Below are 24,152 nucleotides of genomic sequence, written 5' to 3'. Positions count from 1 at the left end.
GAGACACAAACAGATTTTATTGGGTTGTTTTCCCATTGTGGTCAGTGAACGACAGAGAAAAAACCCAGCAGATGGGGCTGGGATGGTGGAACATGTCCATAGCAGCAACAATTTGAGACAGGAACCACGAGACAGCGACACGGAGTGATGGCATTTGGGTTTCACAGAATGAGCCCTAAATAAATCGAATTCTTTAAAAACATATAAATTAAAATTCGGAACTGGGAGACAACACAGATTTGGTCGGATGTTTTCTTTTCCTCCCCGTTTTATTTACAACACTGTGCGTTTCCAAACTAGATCATCTCTTGCAACAAAAATAAATTCATTTCAGTATCTCCGGAACAAAAATAATTCCTCTATTTCTACATTCAGAATGGCAGAAGGGAGAATATACCGGGACAAAACAGAAGTGCCAGCACCAAGCTTATTACCCTCTTACTTTCCTCCCGCCCTTCTTCACTTAGGGCTCTCCATAGGATTCATTTGGGATTTTTTTATCCTATGGGAGAGGGGAGCTTTGCTTTTTGCACTGCTGGTGGTGATCCTTCTTCCTTCTCCTCCTCCTCCTCCTCCTTTTCCTCCTCCTCCTCGCACCCCCAGTGCTTCCAAAGCCCCCTCATGTAACAGAGCCGCCTTTGTGCATGGCCCCAGGAGCTGCTTTAAGGCACCAGAGATGAGGATGAACCCCAGCACCCATCCTGCATCGGGGGAATGGAGTTTGCTGCCAACCGAACCAACACGGCACGTTGCAAGGAAGTGATTTTAATCCCATGCTGATTCCAGGGCTGCCTTTGGGATGCTCCCTGCCCCCTACATGGAAATATCAAATCCTCCCCAAATCGTGGAATCCTTACAATTGGAAAAGACCTCTAAGATCACCAGCCCCAATCAAGTCTGCTCATACAGAGCAATCCATGGGTTGGTGGTGAGCAAACGAAGCAGCAGCACCAAGAACTGCAGCTGCAATTGCAATAGTGGCATTAAGAATTAGAACTCTGCTTCCTTTTAAATAATAACTTAAAATGAAGGAGAGAAGACTAGGCCTGCAAACAGGGGAAAAAGTCATTTCAGATCCGAATGTTTGTGAATCCTGTGCCAGGGCACTCTGAGGAAGCCTGGTTTGCTTTTAACATAAGGAACCAACAATATTTGCCTTCATGGCTGGGACTTTTCTGCTCCTTCAATGCCAGCTGTGGGGCACTGAGTGCATGTAGAAAACAATCCCATCCCCTGGCCCCAGTCCCTTCTGGGGCGAACAGGAGTGGAGACCGACTTTCTGCTCATAATCAGAGGCTAATGGACAGAAAGCAGCTGTCCTGCAGACAGAGGGTGAATAATTCCAAGGTCAGAGCTGCACTGCTCTCGTGCACTGAGCAAACCCAGGCTTTGCAGCTCTTCCTTCCTCCAACTCAAGTTTATTTTCCCCTGCAAGAAGTAAATCCCTTTCTCTTTCTCTGACAGCCACCAGCCACCAAAGCACGGTTTGCAAATCCAAATCAGTGACTTTCTGCCCCGTTTGCTGATGCACCACTGACATCCTTACAGAAGATTATTTTCCCCCATCCATTTATGGGTTCTGGGTTTGTCTGAGGCATGGAAAGGTTGAACCGATGGATGGGACAGCAAATGCGATGAGGAGATGGCAGCAGCTCCAAGTGCCTGGAGCCACTTCACATGGGGATGGGGACAGGACAACTGTCCCTTCTGTGTTCCCTTTCCTCCCAGGCTCCGTGGCCACCCAAGGGAGTCTGTCTCAGGGGTCAGAGCACAGCCCAATGGCTCCCAAAATGTGAGGAGCACATGGGTACCATCCCTGCTCAACAGCATCTTCCTGCAGGGCAGCAGGGAAAGCAAAAAGGAAAAACCTCTTCCTGCTTCCATAGCATCACCGAATGGTTGGGTTGGAAGGGACATTGAAGATAATTCATTTTCCTGATGCTCCATGCTACCTTGAAAGAGAAAAGGCTTTTTGCATGGGGTGGGGGGCAAAGAAAATGAGCAGAGTATTCTTGAGGATGTAAAGCAAGGAAAGCAATGGATGTGGCTGGCTGCTCCCGTGACTACGTGGTTTATTCAAAGCAGTGGGTTTTAGGAGTTTCCTTATATCCAACTCACAGACAGGGACAAGAAGGTGGCATTTCAGCTTTTTAGAATCAAAGCACCACAGAATGGTTTGGGTTGGAAGAGTCCTAAAAAATCATAGAACCTCAGAACGGTTGGCTTGGAAGGGACCTCAAAGATCATGGAATGATATGATGGTGGAAACGATCTCAAAGGCTATAGAATCATAGGAAGACTGTGTTGAAGGGACCTCAAAGATCATAGAAGCAATGATCTTTGAATGATCAATGATCATAGAACAATCCGTTGAGTTGTTAAAGATCACTCAATTCCAAGCCCTTCCATGGGCACCTGCTGATTCTGGGGTCAAAGCAAAAAAATGATGGCAAAACTGGAACAAACACTTCTCCTTTCTCTCTGCACTTCCCACCACAAAGGACATCTCTCCCACACCGGTAAGAGATAGAAGGGAAGAACGAATCCAAGCAGGGACCCCGAACCAAGCCCAAAATCTGGCAGTGACGAAGAAGTGTAGAATGCGTCAAATATAACAGAAAATTCTTTTTTACATTCAGAGTTTATATTTGGACAGAAAAAGGGAAATGAGGGGGGGGGTAGGGGGAGAGATTAGATATTAAAAAAAAAACTAGATAGCACTGAATGACCAAGCGGTAGCTGCCCCTCTACCACCACAGACCGCGACAACACACGCACACACACACGTACACACAGAGGCTGAGCAACACCGAGCTCCCACTGACAGCGAGGTGCACCTCAGATTGCTGGTCTAGAGATACTGAATGCCTGAAGCACACCAAGGATAACTGGAAACGTCTTAAATGGCTTTAATGGGAATCCTGCTACTCGGAGGAGAGAACCAGGGAGGGTGCGTGTTTGCTTCCTCCACCCAGCATAGCTGCACCGGCTCATCCCTGAGTCACGTTCTCGCTCCTCTCCTTCAAAGCCAAGATCCCTAAAGAGGACAACTGAGGGGAGAGAAAAGAAAAAGAGGGAAACAGAATCATTAAAGTTGGAAAGGCCTCTAAAATCATCCATCCTCCAATCTCAATTTCTCCAGTACTTGCTGCCTGATGCTCTTTGGCGCTGTGGCTTGCAGAGCAGCACGGTCGCATTCACCATTACCATTACCTTTTACCTTTTTCCTCCTCGGATTCAGAGTTTCTCTGCATTCATGGTGAGAGCCTTCCACACAGTTGTCTTCGACATTTCATCTGAGATGTTGATCTCAGAAGGGTCAGTCCTGCAATCATAGAACCAGTTTTTACAGTTGGAAAAGACCTCGTGAATCGTCAAGTCCAACCGTTGACCCATCCCCACCAAGCCCACTCACCGAGTCCCTGAATAGAATCACAGAGCACTGAGGTTGGAAATGACCTATAAGATCATCCAGTCCAACCCCAACCCATCCCACCACGCCTGGCATGTGATGGGTCTTTACCTGTCCCTGCTGTTCTGCTTGGGGACACCCACGTAGCTCGTCTTCCCCAGGCTCAGCTGGACTGAGTTTGCAGCAGCAGCTTCCATCATTTGCTGAGACTCCTGCAGCAGAAGGGCAGATCAACCTCCTGTCTTTGAGCAAAAACCCCACACAGACATTGCATGCTGCCCCTCCTGCTCCTCGGCAGCTGTAGCAGGAGCAGGAAGAAAACCTTTCGCTCCAAACATTTTGGGGGTTTAAAGACCCATGATGAGCAAATCTTTCCAATAATAATAATGATCAAAATAACAACAATAAAACAATTTTATTTTAGAAGGCATTTTAAAGTTGTATGATTGTTCAACAGTTAAGCTTAATGTATGTCTGTTCAAGTGATGATTTAGGGTAAAAAAATGTTTGCCAAAAGCCATTGGAATCTCCTTCTGCTTAGTTTCAGACTCCTCACACCGTTTAATGACTGGCTGTGATAGAAATTTCACAGCCCCCAGGCACCCAGTAGCATTACCTCTTCTTCTTTGGCTTCATTTTTGGCATCGTCCAACTTCTTCTTCTTGCTTTCTGGCATGAGGTCATCCAGCCAGCTGAGCTCTCGCTTCGAGAAGCAAAAATCCAGGACTTTCCGGACAAAAACGAGAGCCAAAACCTTCAGAAACAGAAACATAGGATGGTAGGGCTGGAAGGGTCCTTCAAGAATGTAGAACCATAGGATGGTTGGGCTGGAAAAGCCCTTAGAGGTCACAGAACCATGGAATGGTTGGGTTGGAAGGGACTTTAAGGGAAGCCATGGTGAGACCAGAGGCACGACTACACCCCGTTCAATGCTGCAAGCATCTTGTTGAGAGCCACCAACCATCATGGGGAAGACGATGGCCGCACGGGACGCCTTGATGACCCAGAGCAGCACGAGGCAGGTGAGCTGCACCAGGGTGAAGAGGTGCACTTTGCGCAACGGCACGTGCCGCAGGTAGATGAAGTCAGGCTGGTGCTTGGCCGGCATCCCAAACAGCTTCAGGCGGTCAAAGAACTGCAAAACAATGAGGAGATGCCACCGTGGGACTGCAGGGAGTTGCTGGCCTTACTGAGACCTGTAGGAATTTATTAGGGCTCCCACAATAAGCGTTGATCCCTTCCTGTGGGAACATAACCCTGCAGAGCCGTCACCAAACTGCAATTATCCCACGTGATTCTATAATTAACTTTCCTTCGCCTAATGAATCCTCCAGCAACAACTTCCACGAGAGGGAGACATTTCCTTCCTCTTGCATCAAATTCTCCCATCTTCACGTAACAAAGCACTGAGGCCATAACACAGAGAGCACCAAACCCACCCGCTCCTCTCAGCCCTGCAGATCCCCTTCCTCTGCCTCTACCACCTCCAAGCAACAATTTGGGCTCCATGACCCTTATGGGTTCCTTCCAATATGATTCTCTATTTCCATCTCTTGCACTTGAAGAGGCTTTTCTCTTTTCCCCCACTACTGGCTGCAAGACCTTTTTTTCCCCTTCTCTCAGTAAGACGAAATATCAGGGAGCAAACATCTGCGTGGTGCAACAGTCCATACCTGGATTCCTCTGAGCGACGATACACCCATGTAGAGAAAGACACCGTACAGCACAGGCATTGGTATAAACTGCAAAGAGAATGCTATTTTAAGTAAAGCCATTGCATTTTCAATCTTATCCTTTCACTCTGCATAAAGTTGCCCAAAGCCTTCCAGTTCCCACAGGGCTGGAGATGTGTCGAATTTTATCCACTGGACATTTTGTGCATGCATGTGAGAAGCGCTCTGCTTTAGGCAGAACTTCTGAGCGGCTTTTTCATCAGAACAATCCAATTTTCCAGAAAGATTGCAGGAAAATAGGTGATTTCACCCATGCTACCATATGCTGCGCTCTGTGACGGCAGGAAAACAGCTCTGCATATTCCTGTGGCAACATGCAGAGGTGGCGTGCCTGCCTTCAGCCTGGAGATTAAATGACTTTGTGGGAGGAATGTGCACGAGAAGATTGCAGCACATTTAGCCACCAGGAACGGCAGCTCTGAGCACAGTGCAACCTGTCCTCTTACTGCCTGAGAGAAAGAGAGTGGATGTAGTGGTCTGAATGCATGAGGCTGTAGACCATAAACACAGGCCGGTCCAAAAGACAATCAAAAAATGATGTGGCTTGGTGCCCTCAAGTATGCCCAACTGAAGGGTTGGGAAGTGCAAGTGGGGCCAGTTGCTATTATGGGTCCCACCTCAAGGTTTGGGATCACCTCCTGTGCCCCTCGGACCTGGAGAGGGGACTAGAGACTACTTTTGTGCAATCTCCAAAAATCCTCCAGCCTGTTGGGTGCTTTGCATTTTCCTCCTACCTTTAACACAGCAGTCAAGAAGACGGAGCAGCCCATGAGCACAAAGATCATCAGTCCCGTGACCCTCTGCTCTCGTATCCCCAAAAATCTGGGTTGTTCTCCAGGAGCTGAGCAGCCTGACTCCAGTTTGAGGCTGTTCACGTGGGTGATGGAGAGGACGGTCGCGGCCACAAACCAGGGCAGCCCCATCACTGAGCACACCCCGAGCATCACAGCCACCATGAAGAGGTCCAGGTGGTACCCACATCCTTTCTGCAGAACGAGAAACAGAGCATCCCACAGCAGAAGAGCAATGAGCCAAACTCGCAGCTTGCTCGAGCTCGAGTCAACTCTTTGCAAATCTAAAACAATTGGAAACAACTACAGATATGCTCAGGTTTGCACAAGTTCTCCCTGTGAAAATCTGTCCGGAGTTCAGACAAAGCAGACTCTAGGGTGGGTTTTTTTTCAGTACAGCTCCTAACTCTTCAAAAAACATCGATTTTTTCCCATCCTTGCAGCACACTCCCACCACTCACAAGTGAGACGTGACTGGCAGGCTCCTGGCACTGTGTTAAAACTATTCATTCCCCTAAATTTGCTACTGACATTTTAAAACAAAAACACTCCTCCTTATTGTTACAAGGTTAATTTGCTGCCTCTGAAAGGTTTCCTGTACAAACTGCCTTCTTGTTTCCTCCCTGTGACATCATTAGTGCAGAGGAGCATCCTGCCAAGCAGAGCTGTGTTGCCCCAAGCAAATGTGTTTGCATTTTTTAGGGTTGGGGTTGGATTCTCCTCTCGCAACCACTTACCTTCAGCCTGTGCTCCTTCCTGTTCACAATGACGGCGGTGATCTGCTGGTCCATGAATATCAGGATGGTGCAGAGCAGAGCTGGGATGAGTGCAGCCAACACCGTCCACCATGGGTTGGGTCCTATGGGGTTCATGAGCCACCCACGGTCATCCCTGGTGGGCTGGGACAAAGCACCAGCATTAGTGTCACCTGCCAGCTTGGATTTCCCCTCCATCTCCACTTTGAAGCATTCTCAATGCTTTGCATCACTCTCTGCTAAGGGGTTCAGCAGCACTCTTTGCAAGCACCCATAGATATTTCTCCTGTCCATATCAAGTTTTAGGGTTGTTTTCTCGTTTCCAGAGAGAAGTGATGCATTGGAAGGTGGAAGAAAGTCACACCACCACCACTTCCCTCAGGCTCAGCCCTGTCCAGCCCCATTATCAGCAGGTTGATGTCCCCAGCAGCACAGTCACGGGGTGAAGCCAACCCTGTGCCAAAGCTCCCCATTACCTTGAACATATGGGGGACGTGGAGCTTTGGTGATGGGATCCCAATGAGGAAGTCGATGACCACCATGACGACGATGGTGAGGAAAACAGCAAAGTCACTTATCGTAGACCGGACCTATGGGGGCAAGAAATCAGTGCTGAAAGAAAGGGTCATGGCAAACACAGGAGCAGCACGAGATGAAAAAGCTTAGGGATGTGAACAACATGAAGGCTGATTAACAAAACCCCACCACTCTGAGGACGTGAGCTGAATCCCTTGGTTAGAAGCTGCTGCTGTGTTTGTCCCTGTGAGATCTGGTGTCAGATAGAAAAGAAAACAGCTTAATTGAGGGGAAAGGGATGTTTTAGTTCTTTTTATTTTAATCATTATTAAATATTTGGAAATAAACATCTGTCACCACCGCCACTCTCACTGCTGACATGGGAATAAGGCACTGAGGTACATTTGTTCCCTATAGAGAAGAAATATATCTTCTTCTATGGCAGCTCCTCATATGAACCAACCTTCCTCTAGAGTACACAATGGTGAGGGGAAAAAAATAACTTTGGAGGATCTGATTTTCATAGAATCATGTCATCATTTTACACTGCACTGGGACAGGCCTTCAGGCAGGTAGGAAATGCAGAGATCACTGAGCTCACAGAAATGGTAAGGAAAGAGTTGATGGGGATCCCACCCAAACCAATGGAGATCCCACCCAAACCAATGGAGATCCCATCCAAACCAATGGAGATCCCATCCAAATCAATGGAGATCCCATCCAAATCAATGGAGATCCCATCCAAACCAATGGAGATCCCATCCAAGCCAACAGAGATCATGGCCTTCAAGGCTCTTCCATCAGCAGTTCTTGACCCAGTGGTGGCAAATGCTGCAATATTTGAGGCAATGAGTGTGGGGCCTGCTGCTGGCCCCCACCTTCTACCTACTCTGGTTGGGAAGTAGCGGCTGGTTTTAAACATCTTCAGTGAACTCGAGAGGACAAAGGTGGAGAAGAAGAGGATGCAGGACCAGAAGAGGACATTGGGTGTGTAGGGGCCATCGTGTCCACAGGCAGGTCCATGAAATTCTCCATGCAAATGTCGACATTCCTGGAGAAACAGAGCATGAGGACGCAAAAGAGGAACATGTGCTCAAAGGAAATGTTGGGTAACTGGGGCAGGGTTGGGGGCCTGGTCCGAGATCCATGACCTTGTGCCTGCTGCTGGCAGGGGAGGTTTACATCTGAGGAGTAGTGGGAGCTTAACGAGTGACACATCAACAAAGGGGAGAGGGAGAATTGGGCTGTGATGAGGCACAGAGTCATGGCAAGTTCTCCATTTGGACTGCATGCAGCCATGGCTGAAGGCACCACAGGGGGATAAGACGCCCAAAGGGGATTCTTGGGGGCAGAGTAAAGGGAAAAAAGGGAAGGAGGGAGGTGATCACCATGGTAGGAAAGGAGAGACAAAGCACCATCTCCCAGGGCTCATCCCTGGGACACATCAGACAGGCAGACGTGTGCACGCTCAGATATGCAGATACGTGCACGCTTGGACACTAAGACTTATGCATGTAGGTGCAGACAGTGCTGAATAAGAACTAGCCCTGGAGTTACTGAGGGCCAATTAAAGAACCAATTACCACCTTCAGGCATGAACTTAAGACCTCCAACCCCTCCAGTGCTCACACCATCACCGATCTCACTCCCAGCCAGAAATACTGCCCCTGCAGCATGCCTGGGGGTGACAGGCATCACCACTAGAGCTAAGAATATGGTGCACTCCGTCCCAAGACCGCAGGTGGGCACCACACACACCGCACCACAGCAGTGATTTTTCACGTCAGTTTGAAGCACAGCATCACCCGAAGGGCTTTGGCACCGCCTTGACACCAACGGGCACTTACAGATACGGTGAGGTTTTCCCAGGCGATGGCTGCAGGGTTGACCTCATTGCTCTGCCAAAAGTGCAGCGTTTCATTGGTGGGATGGGTGGGAGCTGCACACTTACAGCTGGGAGGAGAGAACCAAGGGGAAGGGAAGGGGGAGCAACGTTGGCGCAGCCCTAAGGTGCTGCCAGTGGGGTGTTTTAGGGGAAAAAAACCCACTAGTAGAGGGTGAGGAAGTCAAGCTGGCTGTGCATGTGCACCGGGTAGGTCTCTCCCAGGCAGATGAGCTTCTCCAGAGCCTCGTAGATGAAGATGATGCAGATGAGGGCGGCGAAGGCTTCCTCGGTGAAGCGGGTGATGTAGCACACCAGGCAGCTGGCATCCGTGGCCACCAGCACCATGCAGAGGAAGGCAGTCCACAGCCCGATGCACGTCCGCAGGGACAGGTAGGAGAGCGCGTAGTCCCTGAGATGGGAGGGAAAGCGAACGGGTTTTCCCTCAGGGAAAATCCAGAGAGATGTAGGAACGTGCCAAGGAATGTGGTTTGCGTGTACTACAGACAGCCGCGGGGCTGCAGGGCCCATGGGTGGAGAGGCCAATGAGGTAATTAGCATTATTTAACAGTGATGCGGTGTCAGTATCTCAGAGGGTAACTGAGGTCAGGTCTTTGTAGGGGAGCACATTGTGTTCACCCATCACCCTATGCCAACACCAAAACCCTCTGGTTGGGCATCCAGCACCAGCTGCCTGAATGATGTGAGTGATTAATTGCAGCAAGGGTGGCTAATCACTGTCATCACAGCCATCACGGCAATGGCTGTCACAGAAAGTTTGCATTTGGCATGAAAAGCTCCTGCTTCCTCAACAAAATCATCAAATCTCAAAATATTTCAGCAGAAGGGAAAATTGTTTGGCTGTTTGGGCAAAATGTATTTCTGCTTTTGGAAAAAAAACTTGCTTCTGTGGCTGAGAGCAAAGCAAATCTTCCTTCATGCTCCCAAAACAGAGTGATTTGTCTCCTCTCACTCATGCATCCCATCTTGGACATCTCTATATATGTGATTTCTCCTCATCCTGTTTTGCCTCAACCCCACAAACTCTGCACAAACCCTTGCATCCTGGAGGTAGGAACATGCAATGCACTCGGCGCATGCCACAGTAGCCAACTCCGATCATCTCCAATCTCACAGCTACCATTAAGAAAAATAACAGAAAAAAAAAATCTCAGCCTTCAGAAAGCTCCATGCAGCCAATCTTACTTGCAGAACTTGTAGAGGATCTTCTCGAACACGAGGACAGGGCCGGTGCTGCCAAGGATGGTGAGAGGTTGGCCAGCAAAGAGGGAATAGACAACGCCAGTCATGGATGCGCCCAGCAGCGACTCCATGGCGCTCTGCCCGGGGAAGAGAAGAGCAATTAAGTCACGTGGGAAAGCATTTGTGGATGAAAAAAGAGTGGAAAAAAAAAGTGAGAAAAGCATTATTGTAGGAAAAATAAAAAAGAAAGTAAATTTGCAATTGAAAATAGAAATACAGAAATAGTAAATAGAAACATGGCGTCATTTAGGTTGGAAAAGACTTAGAAGATCATCAAGCCCAACTGCCAACCCAGCAAGTCCCATCATGCTGTGTCCCATTGTGTCATGGTCATGCACACCTCCCCATCACCCCACACACCTCCCCATCACCCCACACTCACTATGTGGCCATCGGTCGCCTCCCCCAGCAGCCCCCCGAAGGTGATGACAGGGGACATGCAGGCACAGTAGAGGAAGAGGAAGGATGCCAGGCACTGCAGACTCAGCGCATCCCGAAAGTCACTCCAGAACCACGGTGCTTTCCGCTTCACGTCCAGGATCAAACCTCCAAAGAGTCTGGAGGAGGGACAAGAAAATAGATAGGGCAGGCAGAATGGAGAATTTTGTGCAACTATGGGCATAGAGCAGCTTCCATAGCTAAAAAGCAGTGTCCCTCTCCCATTTTACACATACCAAAAAAACCCTCCAACAATGAAAAGGAGCTACCCTGAGACCCCATCATAGAACCACATAGAACCATAAAACCACAGTATGGCTTGGTTTGGAAGGGAGCTCAAAGATCACAGAACCAGAGAATGGTTGGGTTGGAAGAGTCCTTTGAGATCGTAGAACCACAGGGTGGTTAGGTTGGAAGGGTCCTTCAAGATCACAGAACCATAGGATGGTTGAGTTGTAAGGGTTCTCAAAGCCCCTCCAGCTTCACCACCTGCCCTGGGTTGGTCCCACTCCTCCATCAGCTGTCCAGAGCCCCATCTATATCCTTGAGCATCTCCAGGGATGGGGCACCCACACTTCTATGGGCAGAAGTGGTTTCACTGCCCTCTGGGTAAAGAATTTCCACCCCAAATCTCACCCAAATCTCCCCTTTTTTTCTAAATAAGAATATTGAACCTCCCACCTTCCCGTCCGCTCCAGTTCAGGGCCGCTATGTTTTTCAGGCTTTCTGTGAGAAGCGTTGTCATCCAGAGCTCCGGGCACCTTCCTTTTTTTCTGTACAAACAGAGAGATGGATTTATTCCCAAGTCTCCCACCCACCCCCTCACACCTCCCTCCACACCCACCTGAGAAGGGACGTTTTTGGGGGGCTCGATGCGGATCGATGGGTCCCACTCCCCTGGTGGCAGAACTGTGACCTGATCCAGGAACTCATCGATGCCAGCCACCAGGTCAGCCCGGTTCTTGGCTTTGTAGGCAACGTCATGAAAAACCTGCAGGTAGGGGACAACTGGTGAGGGGACAATGCAGCACTGTTGTCCCAACCAGCGCAATAAACTCCCAGATAAACGCGGAAGAGTTTTCCCCCAAGTTCCCCCAAAAGGAAAAATTTGTGCATCGTGGGATTTGGGGTCATTTCCTCCCATCCTTCAGTCATCTTAAAGAGGTTTCGCATGTTGGGGATTCTGGAGAGCAGGATGAGGTGCAGGATTGTAACCAGGATGGGAATGTGGGCTCTGGGACAGAATCATAGAATAATTAACATTAGAAAAGAGCACTACAGTCATCCAGTCTAATTGTCAACTCATCTCCACCATGCCCTCCATACGGGGCGATGCAGACCCCTGGTGTTGGCTTTAGGTGCAAAATTTGGGAGCTTTCAGGTCTCCAGATCTGCTTCCTTGCTACAGTGGAGGTGATCCGAAATCCTCACTGCAGTGGAGATGGGGAGAGAGGAAGAAAGCCAAAAACGACCCTGGGATCTGAATTATCTCATCACACCTCATCCGTCATGAGCGTGGCCATGGACCTGCCGATCTCGTGGTACTGATGGGCTTTTCCTTCTGGTCCCAACAACACAAACAGAAACCTGAGTGAGGAAAACCAAACAAGAGAGAAGAACAGGTCCTTGCTTAAGGAGCGCCCAAAGAAATGCCAGCAGCTTCCAGGCCAGAGCACAACATGAGACTGGGCACACAGGTGATGGATTTTAAACTCATCAAAACCCATCACCTTTGACAACTGACCATTCAAGCTGACTTTCATTAAAGTTGGGCAGTTCTTAACTTTTGGGTTGATGTTCATTACAATTGGCCAGTGCATTTTATAATTTTGGGGTTGATGCTCACTGCCATCGGCCAGTGCCCTTAGAAACCACAGCAGGGAAGGGAGAAACGAAGGTGGAGAATGAGAGATGGGGGAAATGTGCTTGCAGACTCGCTCCTGCTGGCCTCATTCTCTCAGGATGAATTTAGATGTTGGTTTTTGTTGTTATTTTTAAAGAAGAACCTTGTGCTTCTCCTTCAGACCTGGTTGGGATGGGGACTTCTGTCATGCCCGAGAGGAGGACAGCCGGGGTGAGGCGGGCGAAGGCCATGATGGGCTGCTGAAGGAAATCCAGCTCTCCCACCAGCACGTTTGCTGCTTCAGCCCCAGTGGGAATTTTCTTCATGAAGTGCAGCTCTGCCTGTGCACATCAAACGAAGGGCTTTTCAGGCTCTTACCCCAAAGTGGAAGCCCACAGCACTCTGCTGTAGACGCATTTGCAGGAGCAAAACCAGCCCTAAGAAAGCTACAGGATCTCACCTTGCTTAAATCCATGGGGCTGGTGTCGTGGCTTACCCCATTTTTAGCTTCTATGGTGGTGGGAGGAGGATGGGGGATGAGCGTTTGGGCTGGGAGGAGAAAGAAAGACTCAGAAAGACAGACAAGGAGCAATTGGGACACAAATCCTTGTGCAGGGCAAGTCCAATGGGGCCGGATCCCACAAGAGCCTTCACCTGGTGCCAAACCCTACAGGAACCTTCACCCAGTGCCTGGCCCTATAGGACCCTTCACCTGGCTTGTCAGCGAAGGAGAGGACGATGGGGAGGAGGTTGTTTCTCTTCTTCTCGTTCTGGTGGTGGTGCTTTTTGAGAAGGACCTCGCGGACCTTCTCCCGCATGCTCTCATCAAACTCACTGGAGTGGTTCTGCTGGTCCAGGATCATATCTGAGGGTGGGAAAGGGATGTGAGAGCAGAACCCCTGCAGAACCCAAGAGGGACGCAGCACAGCTCAGCTTTACTCCATGAGGTATTTTTAATGCAACTGAGCTTTTGCAACAAAAGCAAGCATTTTCTTTTGCTAAAAAACAGCATCAAAGTGCTTATTCATTGCTCAACTATGGTAATTATTTCTCCTTCTAAATAATGCAATTTCCTAGCCTGGTCTGGTCTTTCAGTGCTGCTCCACGTATCCAATCAAATTAAAAGCAACCCACAGCACAGACCTTCCCTGAGTTCCCTCCACCAAATGACTGCAATTTGCTGAGAAATGTGCTGAGAATGGCTGTGACTCCCCTGCCTCCTGAAAGGGCTGAATGGGGACCACCAGTCAACCATCATTTCTCCAAAGCTGCTTTTCCAATTAACTTCTATTATCTTCCTCCTCCCCTCACCCCGAAACAAACTGCCTGGTCATCTTCCAGATAAACTCTGCCTTCAAAGCTCCCAAATCCTCAGTGTTAAGGCAAAAGGGAAAAAAGAACATGAGGAAATAGCTGGTAATAACTAATTTACTTAACGAAGCTCAGCCCTTATGCAGACTGTGTTCATTTCTAAGAGGTTCAGCTCTATGCAAAGCTCCATGCTTCCATGAGCAGACTGCTGAGCCCTGATCGCAAACGCCTGCTTTGGATGGAAAATATTCTCCAAGTTGTTTCTCCAGCCCCAGAAATGGCTCTCAGAAGGGTCCCACGTTGCAAGAAAACGCTCAGCCTGCCGCCAGGCCAAAGCAAAGCCCAACAAACCTTTGAGACACAAAACTGCAACGGGATTTCTGAAGGATGGGATGCCTGGGGGTAAGGTTTGAAGTGCACAGTCCCACCCCGACACCGAGCGGTACCTGCGATCTCCTCGGTGCTGTTGGCACACATATCCAGCAGCACTGTGCCTTTGATGATGCAGTTCCTCAGCTCAAAGAGGCTGTGCAAGGAGAGTGTGGCCACGTAGGGTTTGCTCCAGCGCTCGCCGCCGTCTTCCACATCCTCCTCGAATTTCAGCCACCTGCAGGCACCGCTCGGGGTCAGCCCCACGGCACTGCGGACAGCCCTGATGCAGGAGGAGCTGCCATTTACCTCGCTGTCTCCTTCCATTCTGTGCCCTCGCCTTCTTTCACGCGGATCTCATCCAGTTCGGTGAACAGATCATGAGGGACGTGCTGCTCGTCCTCCTCGGTGCTGAGGATGAACTGCACCCGCTGGGATGGCGTGTCTATGGGAGAAGCACAGAGCCAAACGCGCCATGTTGGGGCCAGGTCAACCATAAACATCCATTAAAGGCAAAGCTTGAGTTGGAAAAAACCTCTAAGATCACCAAGTGCAACCATCAGTCCATCCCCACCATGCCCCCTAACCACATCCCTAACAGAATGAACAGAATCATAGAATCATATGAACAGAATCCCTATGAACAGAATCATAGAATCACAGAACCATTAAAGTTGAAAGAGACCTCTGAGATCACCCAGTCTGACCCCAACCCATCCCACCATGCCCAATGACCTCTTCTCCAGGTGTCACACCTCCACGGTTCTTGAACACCTCTGGGGATGGTGATCCCACTGCTTCCCTGGGCCACCAGCCTGTGCCACTGCATCACCACTCCTTTGGAAAATAAGCTTTTCCCCCCTCCAATCCCTCCCAGTCTCCTCCAATCTATTCTACATCCTCCAATAAATGTGACTTTCCCACATGAAGACAGACTCCCTAAGATGAGCCTATGTGTTTAATTGTCTGGGAAAAAAAAAAATCCCAAGAAAAGTTTGCAAACAGAGGCTCTTGCTCTCAATAATGCAATTTTCCCCCAAAACAGCAGCTGGCCGGGCATCAAATCAGCACGAGAATCATAGAATCATAAAGGTTGGAAAAGACATCCATAAGATCACCAAATCCAACCACCCCCCACCACGCTCAATCAATACAGGAATCACAGAATCATGGCGGTTGGAGAAGACCTCCAGCATCACCGAATCCAACCATCAACCCATCCCCTCCATGCCCAGTAACATCCCTACCTCCCACAGCTCCCCATCTCCAGCTCTGCAAATAGAGACCCTTGCTCAGCAATGCAATTTTGACCCCAAATAGCAGCTATAGCCCTCGAGGCCGCCCCACAGAGCCAGACCCCCCCAGCCTCAAGGCTCCTCATCCCCAGGACTCACAGTGGTAGCCCTGCTCTTCGGGGGCTGCCTCCTTCGCCCGTTCGCGCTTCCGATGCTTCTGGCTGCGGGGCCGGTGGTGCCGATGGCTCTGCCTCACCAGGGGCATCTGCACACCCACATACAGGGTCCGGTGTCCTGTGGGTGAGCAGCACCGTGACACAGTGGGCTTATTTTTACTTGAGTTTTGCTACAACACAACAACAAAAAGCCATGGCTCCCGATTCTTTAAAATTAACACCAGAGGGTTGAATCTCTTCTTCAACTCAAGCTTTGCCTGGACAAAGCTCAGAGTTGTTCATTCCGAAATGGGATTATCCTTAAAATGAGGACAAGGTGGTGAAATGATCAGGTCACCCTCCTGATACTGAGCTAAAGAACAAGAGGAAAACAAAGAATTGAAGCCCTGTCTGCAATTCTCATCCAGTCAGGAGCAGCCTCATTGAGAAAGGGAGCTGTGATGCTGGAAGAAAAGGAGGTTATCAGAGGCAGTCAGCATGGGTTCACTGAGGGAAAATCATTCTCAACCTGGGGAGGAATAAGGGCAGGTTGGGGGCTGAGCTGCTGGAAAAGAGCTCTGCAGAGAAGGACCTGGGGGTCCCGGTGGCCAACAAGGTGACCATGAGCCAGCAGCATGCACAAGACAGTCAATGGTGGCCAACAGGTTGACCAAGAGTTGACCAAGGGTCGATCAACAGGGTGACCATGAGCCAGCAGTGTGCCTTGTTGGCCAAAGGTTCCCTGTGGGGCACTGCACAGAGCACAGCCAGCAGGGCAGGGAGGTGTTTCCTGCTCTGCTCTGCACTGGGGAGAAGCCATTTGGAGCACTGGGCTCCCAGTTCAGGGCAGACAGGGAACTGCTGCAATGAGCAACGTGGAGGGTGCAGAGCTACTGGGGGCCTGGAGTCCCTCCTGGTGGGGACAGGCTGAGAGGGCTGCTCACCTGGGGGGCAAAAGGGGAGGGGGTCCTGAGCAGTGCAGATCAACATCTAAAGGAGGAACCCAGAAGGATGGGGCTGGGATCTGCTTGGTGCTGCCCAGAGCCAGGACAAGGGCATGGAGCCCATAGAGTTCTGTCTGAGCAGGAGGAACCCAAAGGTTCTTTCCAGCTCTACTGTTCTGGGATTCACCCTGCCTTCCTCCATTAAATGAAATAATAATATGAAAATTGTGAAAGGGAGCATGTTTCTTGGTTAACAGGCACAGCAGGTTCTGCTATCGCCTAACGGAATCATCAAGGTGGGAAAAGATCATCCAGTCCAACCTCTCACCTTCCAGCTCCTCCTTCTCATAGTGGATATTGACAACGTTGCTCGTTCCTCCTTGGTCAACCACTGCCTCTTCATCGGGTCCCTGCTGGGCAAGGAGCAGGATTACATTTTATTCTTGTGCTTTTGTAGAAATTGAGGCTGCCAGTATTTACTGCAGGAGGGGAGGGTAGCGTGTGTTAGATGCCCTCAAAGACAAAACCCGTACTTCTTTGCTTTTGCAGCTTTCTAGAACAAACAGAGGCTGTGGATGCCCCGTCCATCCCTGCAGGTGTTCAAGGCCAGGTTGGATGGAGCCCTGAGCAGCCTGGTTTAGTATTAAATGTGGAGGTTGGCAGCCCTGCCTGCATCAGGGGGGTTGGAGCTGGATGATCCTTGAGGTCCCTTCAACCCAAACCCTTTTCTGATTCTATTAAATAAATGGATTTCAAGCCGGGGGGGGGGAATGCATTTTCCATTCCTGAAGATGCAGTGCAGCTGTGCGGGATGGAGATCCCCGCAGGGCTCGCTAGGTGGCACTTGGCCACAGGACACGGCCGTCACCAACTCCAAAAGCAGAGACCTACAAGGGCAGCTCCATCTCCAGCACGGTGGGAGCACGGTCAGCCCTGGTTGCCCTCTATGGAAAACGTGATTTTTCCCCTTGCAAAAGAGCCGATGCATTCCTGGGCTGAGATACCATTGCTGCATCAGGAGAGCATTTGTGCATCACAAGCCGAAAATCTATTCCTCCATTCGCATCCACTCAGGGACAGGAATTCAACCACAACGACCGCAGTGCTTTCACCAATGCAAAGAGAAACTGCGACCTCCAAATGAGCACCATTGTGTTTCCACTGGTTTCCAAATTATTCCTCCATGAAGGGGGATGACAAAGGGCTGGAAGCTGTGAATTCCCATTCACCATACCTGACATCACAGCCACCAGAAGATTGTGGGCTGTTCCAACAGACGATAATGGTGCACTTTCTGTTGGAGATTTGCAGCTGAAATTGATGCTGCAGAGGTGCTCAGGAGGATGCTCACCCCCCGATCTGTGGTTATGTGTTGGGAAGGGGAATGGGGGTCCCTCCGCACCGCTGCTCTCCAGATTGATGTGTTGGACAGCAGGGCTGCTCTTGGGGTTGACCTGATGCTCCCATGGCCAAAGCAGCGCTCATGGCTCCCTTATTTGCTCACCTGCAGCCCATCTTAGCAGCAAATTCAGCTCCCCCAGCCCAGATTTGTACAAAACAACCTCAGTAAAAGCACAGGATGAAAGCACAGAACAAAATCACTGCCAACTTGCAAGCTTGGGTGTGTTCAGTGGGTACCACAAATCAGCACCGCCCTGCCCAGCACAAACCATCTCCCCAGAGCACCACCTCTGGCTGCTGTGCAAGGAGCTCTGGCAGTGCTACCTGCAGCTTCTCCACAAGAGTTATCTTGCAGCTGCTCTCTGGCTCAGCCCCATGTTGGACATCACCTTTGAGGGCAGGTGGAGCCTCTGGGTCCTGCATTTAGCCAGGCTCCTCCGGGACATCTGAGTGGATCCTGCCCCCCCCCCCCCCCCCCCCCCCCCCAGCAGAGCTGTCCCCACCAGGAGGAACCCAGTGACGCCCCCAGTCCCAACAAACACGGGTGGGTTTTCTGGAACCAGAATTCATGGGGCACGGCCAATGAGGTTAATTAAAGACACGCAGTCCGAAACTGGGAGATGCTCACCAACACGGTGTCCCCACCAACGTGATGGTCCCATCAAAATGAAGGTCTCATGAACGTGATGGCCCCATCAACATGATGATCCCATCAATACAATGGTCTCACTAACTATGTCCCCACAAAAATGGTGATCCCACCAACACTGCGTCCCCACCAGCATGACAGTCCCATCAAAACGATGCTGCCATGAACATGATGCCCCCACCAGTACGATGGCCCCACCAAAATGATGCTCCCACCAACATGATGCTCCCATCACCAACACCATATCCCCACCAACACGATGTCCCCACCAACACGATGTCCCCACCAACCCTTCCACCAGCCAGTGCCCTCCAAGCCCTGGGGCTGCTCCAAAATCCCGATCCCCACATCCCACAGGAACTGAGGTCATGGCCAAAATACTGCTGGAGTTCCATGGGGATGAGGGATTTGGTTGAGCCAAGGGCAGCGGTGCCCAAAGTGCTCCAGGTTGGAGCCCATCTGTTAACGGGGCTGAAAAATGGAGCGGCTGAAGGTCGTTTGGGCATTTAAAATCTGAGCTGCTGACGTGTGAACTGTCAGGAAAACCAATATTATGGGATGGCACTGGGTTTTGTGGCAATTTCCTGTGCAAACTGCAGGAAGGTCTCACTTTGGCACGACTTCCATTAGCCCCTTATTAGTCAAACTGAGCCCTAACATGGGACTGAAGGTGGTGAAGGATTAAAAAAGCTTCCAAATTTTCAACGCAAGGCAACCTATTTCTAACCAGCAGAACCTCCTCCCAGGTTGAGGATGCAGCAAAGCGGAGCCCCGTGCAAAGGTTTCTTATTTCCATCCCCTGCAGCTTTGCACCCCACGTTGGTGAAACCACTGCCCACAACCCTTGTGGGACACAAGAACTTGGGACCCCTCCGGGTGACCACCTCCTCTCTTCCCCAGCTCTCCACTGCCCTGCCTTACGTCCCGCTCTGAGCTCATCCCTCTGTGCTGCACATTTCCCTCCTGCTATCCGCTCAGGACGGAGGTGAAGCACTGGCCCTGAAAGGTGAGGCAGCTGTAAGACAACACGGCGAGGGAAGCCGACACCGAGCTCTGCTCAACACAAATCCCATCGGGATCCAAGCTCCAATCCTGCTGCTTTTGTATTATTCAAGCATTCGGTGCAACTACAGAAAATGGGGGGCACCTCCTTGTGCCAAACCCACAGTCTGACTGGGGTCTGAGCAGCCCATCCCTGTTTGAAGCATCGTGTAATGGTGCCAGCAAAGTAAACAGCCCTGAGGAAACACTCTGTCCCTTAAGGCATGGACCCCCAGTGTTTATTTCTCTGGGGAAATGGGAAGATCTCATGGTTTCAGAGAAAACACCCAATTGTCACAATATGGGAAAGGGGACTCCGAGTTTCGAGGGTTTGTTTGTAGCCCTGGAGCAGCAGCAGCTGTTCCACGTTGCTGTTTGCTGAGCAAAAACTTCTCTTTTATTTTCATGTTGCAGTAGGGATTTATGGGTGCCCTGCCTCAGTTTCCCTGCCTCATTGCAGCTTTTCCAGTTAAAAAAGCACTTTGTGAGCCCCATCCCCACTGTCCCACCCCACACAAGCAGAGCTGCAGAGATGGGAGCACGGGGTCTGTGAGGGTCCCTGAGCCAATGGGAGGGGATTAATTGCACCCAAATGGAATGAATAAGTCTGATCTTGGGGTTCTTATGGGATGAGGACAGCTGCCTGCATGGAGCCAATCTGGGAAGGAGGCAGAGGGGCTCTGAGAGCAGTCCCTGCTCCATCCCCATCCCCACATCTTTATCTCCCCCCATTTCAGGGAAGGTGAATTCATTCCCATACCCACATCTGGCAATGAGGGCAGCTGCTCCAGACATGAGGGGGGACCCCGGGCTGCTGTGGGGTCCCTTGGGTGCATGGGTTTCCATAGAGGCTGCAGGATCCCATGGGTGCATGTGTCCCATGTGGGGTCCAGGGTGTCAGGGGGTGCAAGATCCCATGGGGTTTGTGGAGTCCCATGAGGGACATGGGGACCAATGGATGCATGTGGTCCCACGGCGGGTGCAGAGGGTCAGAGGAGGTGCAGGATCCTACAGAGGGAGCAGGGTCCAATGGACATCTGGGGTCTCACTGGGGGTTCATGGAGTCCCATGGAGGGTGCATAGGGTCCCATGAGGGGTGCATGGTGTCCAGAGAGGGATCCATAGGGTCCTATGAGGGATGTAGGAGGTCCCATGGGGTGCAGGATCCCACAGAGGGTGCAGGGTGCAATGGAGGCATGCTGTCCAGTGAGGGGCGCAGGCTTCCCTGAGGTGCAGGGTCGAATGAATGGGATTCTACGGGGTCGGTTGGGTTTGATGGGTTGTATGGAGTCCCATGGGAGATGCCAGGTCCCATGGGGTGCTGGGTCCCATGGATGCTCAATAGATGGGTGCAACGGGGCCAGGAGGTGCTCCCTGGGGACAGCCCAGACAAGATGATGCTAAAATGGGGGGGGAGGGGGGGGAACCTCCCTGCTGCTCCCTGCTGCACTTAACCCCTCCCAGGACTGAGTGCTGTGGGGCTTTTGTCCCCGCTCCGATGGGCTGTGGCCACACAAAGGGGACGCGTCCAGGTGTGGAGGGGACGGGAGGGGGGGACAAGGGAGGTGCCACCAGCCAGAGACCCCCCCACCCCCATACGCCCTCTGTGCCCCTCCCAGGCAGGCGCCTTTCACCTCTCTTTGCATCCACCTTGTGCATCCCCCCGTGTCCCCTTACCTCCACCCTTCGGCCTTACATCTGCCTCCTCTCTGCACCCCCATTTCAGAGCCTGCACCCCCCCTCCCCTCCCCTCCACTCGTTCCTTATGCCTCATTTTACAGATTCCCTCCCCATCCCTTCCAACCCCCGCTGCAGACCAATCGCACACCCCCCTCTTTGCAGACACATTGCCCCCAACCTAGCAGACGCCCTGCATGCCCCCCATCCTGCATCCTCTCCCCCCCCCCCCCCCCCCCCGCCGCTGGAAATGCCGCAGTGAGCAGCCACAGAGCATCCTCCGGCCGCACCGGGTACCCCCCCCCCATGCACCCCCCACCTGATAGCTGAGGATGCCATCGGGCTCGGTGCTGCCCGCGGGCATAGCTGGGCTGGGGGGGGGGCCGGGCTCCCCCCGGGGCTCGGGGCCAGGGGGGGCCGCAGCCGCTCTGCACCCCGATCCGCTCACATCGGCTCCACCATCTCCGGAGCGGGAACAGACCCCGCCCAGGGCCGGGAGGGGGCGGGGGAAGGAGGCAGAGCCCGTTGGGGGGGCATCGGGGGGACACTGGGGGGGCAGCTGACAGCCTCCCTTCTTCCCCCCGCATAGATCCCCTTCGGCACGGCCCCTACGCTCCCCGGCATCGCCCCTCGAGGCCCCCATCATCATCACCCCCATGTCTCTGTGCCACCAGCATTCCCTTCCTGCCCCCCACCCCTTCAGCAGCAGCCCCACAGCACTCAGACAGCACCCCCCCCTGCTCCCTCCAGCTTCAGCCCCACACCATCACCACCCTCAGCACCAACCTCCTCTCCAGCATCATCCCCCAGTTCACCCCTGTGCAGCATCACCCTCAATTCCTCCTCAGCACCACCTCCTCTCCTGCATCACCCCACAATTCCCCCCCAACATCACCCCCTCTGTAGCATCACCCCCACCTCCAGCATCACCTCAATTTCACCTCAGTTTCACCACCTTTCTAACATCACCTCCAATTCCCCTCCAACATCACCCCCATCTCCAGCATCGTTCCCACAGCATCACCCCCTGAATCCCCTCCAGCATAATTCCCTTCCCAGTATCACTCTGCTCCCCCTCCAGCATCCCCCAGGCTCCCCTCAGAATCACCCCCAGGCTCCCTCCAAACATCCCCCTCCCCCCTTCCATCCTCACCCTCTGTTGGCCCTCCATCCTCATGCCCAGCTCCCTGCCCCTTCCTGGCCTCTTTCAGCATCCTCCCCTCAACTTACCACCCCCAACACTCCCTTCATTCCCCAGGGACAGGACCAGTCCCCCCTGGAGGCCCCATTTCCCCAGCAGAAAGTGGTCAGAAGCACAGGGGGCTGGCAGACACTTCCCCCTCTGATGGGCATTTTGCAGAAGTGTTGGCAAAAACCTCAAAAACTGCTTTTCCCCAAATGTTTTGGGAGCTTGACATCCTCCACGACCCCCAAACGCAGTGTTTTCAAGGGAATCCAAGCCCTAAAAGATCCTCAAATCACACCCAAGGCTCACCCTGCTGCAGGGACTGCACTGTTACTCCCTTTTGCTGCTCCCTGCTTTATTTTCAGTGGCAAATCCTAAAGTCAAAAGCCCCTTCCCAAATCCCCTGCCCAAGACACGGCTCTCAGCCCTCACAGTAACACTCTGCTGGTGGTAATGCTCTGATGTTATTATGTGATTGGAAACGCCCTTTGTTCCGTGTCCCAGCTTCAGACTCCTTGAGCTCATGTCTGGGATAAGGAAAACATTTCTCTTCTATTAATGGGAGATGTAAACAGAGGATCAGTTATTAATTAACAGAGACAGTAGCAGTTTCCTACCCTCTCTGGAAGCGCAGGTGTGTTCCTGCTGTGGGTTGTGGGGTGGTGAACCCCTTCCCCTGGGGATGGGGAGCAGCTGGGGGGGGGATTGGGCACAAGTGCAGCTTCCTTCCTTCAAGAAATATTGCTGCTGATGGAGGAAATGTAAATATTTCACCACATTCCCCATTAGAGGTATTGCATTCCCCCTCCTGTGTCCGGTGGGATCCTGATTGCTTTTGGGTCCTGTAAAAATGTGGTCGTAATGTTTCTGATACTGGATGATTGCGCTCGGCCAGGACGCCCGTGTCCCCTTTTCCCTCCCCACAGCCCAGCATTCTTCATTAGAAAACCCAACAACTGGACGTTTCCCACCCTGATCTGTTTTCCAGCTGCAGTTTCAAAGTTTGGTTTCCATTGGGAAATGGTGGCATCGCCTTCACCCAGCCCTGCTTTGAAACCAAGAGCCACAGGAGGACGCGCTGACCCCCAACCCAAGGCATTGCACCCAGCAGCAAGAAATAAAACAGGCGTAATTCTGCTTGATTTTCCAATCCAGCCTTGATTTTTCCAATTTCTCCTTACTGGAAACTGCCACCAATCTGCCATTCCTTTCCAGAAACGACAACACCGCAGACCCGGTGAGCAGACCTGGGGAAAACAATAACACCGCCCACCCTGCAGCTAAAACAAACACCCTATACTTAAGGTTATTTGGGAAGCAGAAGCATGCTCACACCAATGGAAAGTGTGGGATTAAAAAAAGAAACTCCTGTGTCACCGTGGACCATCTGGCTGGGAGGGGGGTGACTAATTGCACCGTACAACTCAACATCTAAAAATACAACGAAGCACGTTGAGAAAGTTCATGCAGGGAAGTTAGATGGTGGTAGAACCTCTACAGCTCAGCCCCAGCCTGAGTCACCAGGAAAGGAGCACAGGCAGAGCATCACAC

General features: G+C 51.5%; 1 protein-coding gene across 3 annotated transcripts; it reads right to left on the bottom strand.

Annotated features, from left to right (window-relative positions):
- SLC4A8 (solute carrier family 4 member 8) lies at positions 1 to 21,906 on the bottom strand. Of its 3 annotated transcripts, none has more exons than XM_048928458.1 (25): positions 21,735 to 21,906; positions 16,976 to 17,060; positions 15,708 to 15,842; positions 14,623 to 14,758; positions 14,391 to 14,551; positions 13,346 to 13,498; positions 13,094 to 13,182; positions 12,817 to 12,974; positions 12,290 to 12,377; positions 11,635 to 11,781; positions 11,472 to 11,563; positions 10,735 to 10,909; positions 10,296 to 10,429; positions 9,256 to 9,501; positions 9,055 to 9,160; positions 8,097 to 8,258; positions 7,168 to 7,281; positions 6,674 to 6,835; positions 5,880 to 6,131; positions 5,086 to 5,154; positions 4,374 to 4,547; positions 4,029 to 4,166; positions 3,524 to 3,624; positions 3,214 to 3,325; positions 1 to 3,050 (listed from the first exon to the last, which is right to left on the bottom strand). In XM_048928458.1, the coding sequence occupies exons 1-24, from the start codon at positions 21,777 to 21,779 to the stop codon at positions 3,238 to 3,240; spliced, it is 3,210 nt and encodes a 1,069-aa protein (XP_048784415.1). In that variant the 5' UTR covers positions 21,780 to 21,906; the 3' UTR covers positions 1 to 3,050; positions 3,214 to 3,237. The 3 variants fall into 3 exon arrangements, with proteins under 3 accessions (XP_048784415.1, XP_048784416.1, XP_048784417.1); XM_048928459.1 differs by having other exon boundaries at positions 3,221 to 3,325; XM_048928460.1 differs by having other exon boundaries at positions 16,976 to 17,057.
- Between the last annotated feature and the right edge of the window lie 2,246 nt (positions 21,907 to 24,152).

This window comes from Lagopus muta, chromosome 28 (genome assembly GCF_023343835.1).
Source record: "Lagopus muta isolate bLagMut1 chromosome 28, bLagMut1 primary, whole genome shotgun sequence".
Taxonomy (NCBI): domain Eukaryota; kingdom Metazoa; phylum Chordata; class Aves; order Galliformes; family Phasianidae; genus Lagopus; species Lagopus muta.
The sequence above is the reverse complement of the archived record's forward strand: the minus strand, read 5'-3'. Positions and strand labels throughout refer to the sequence as shown.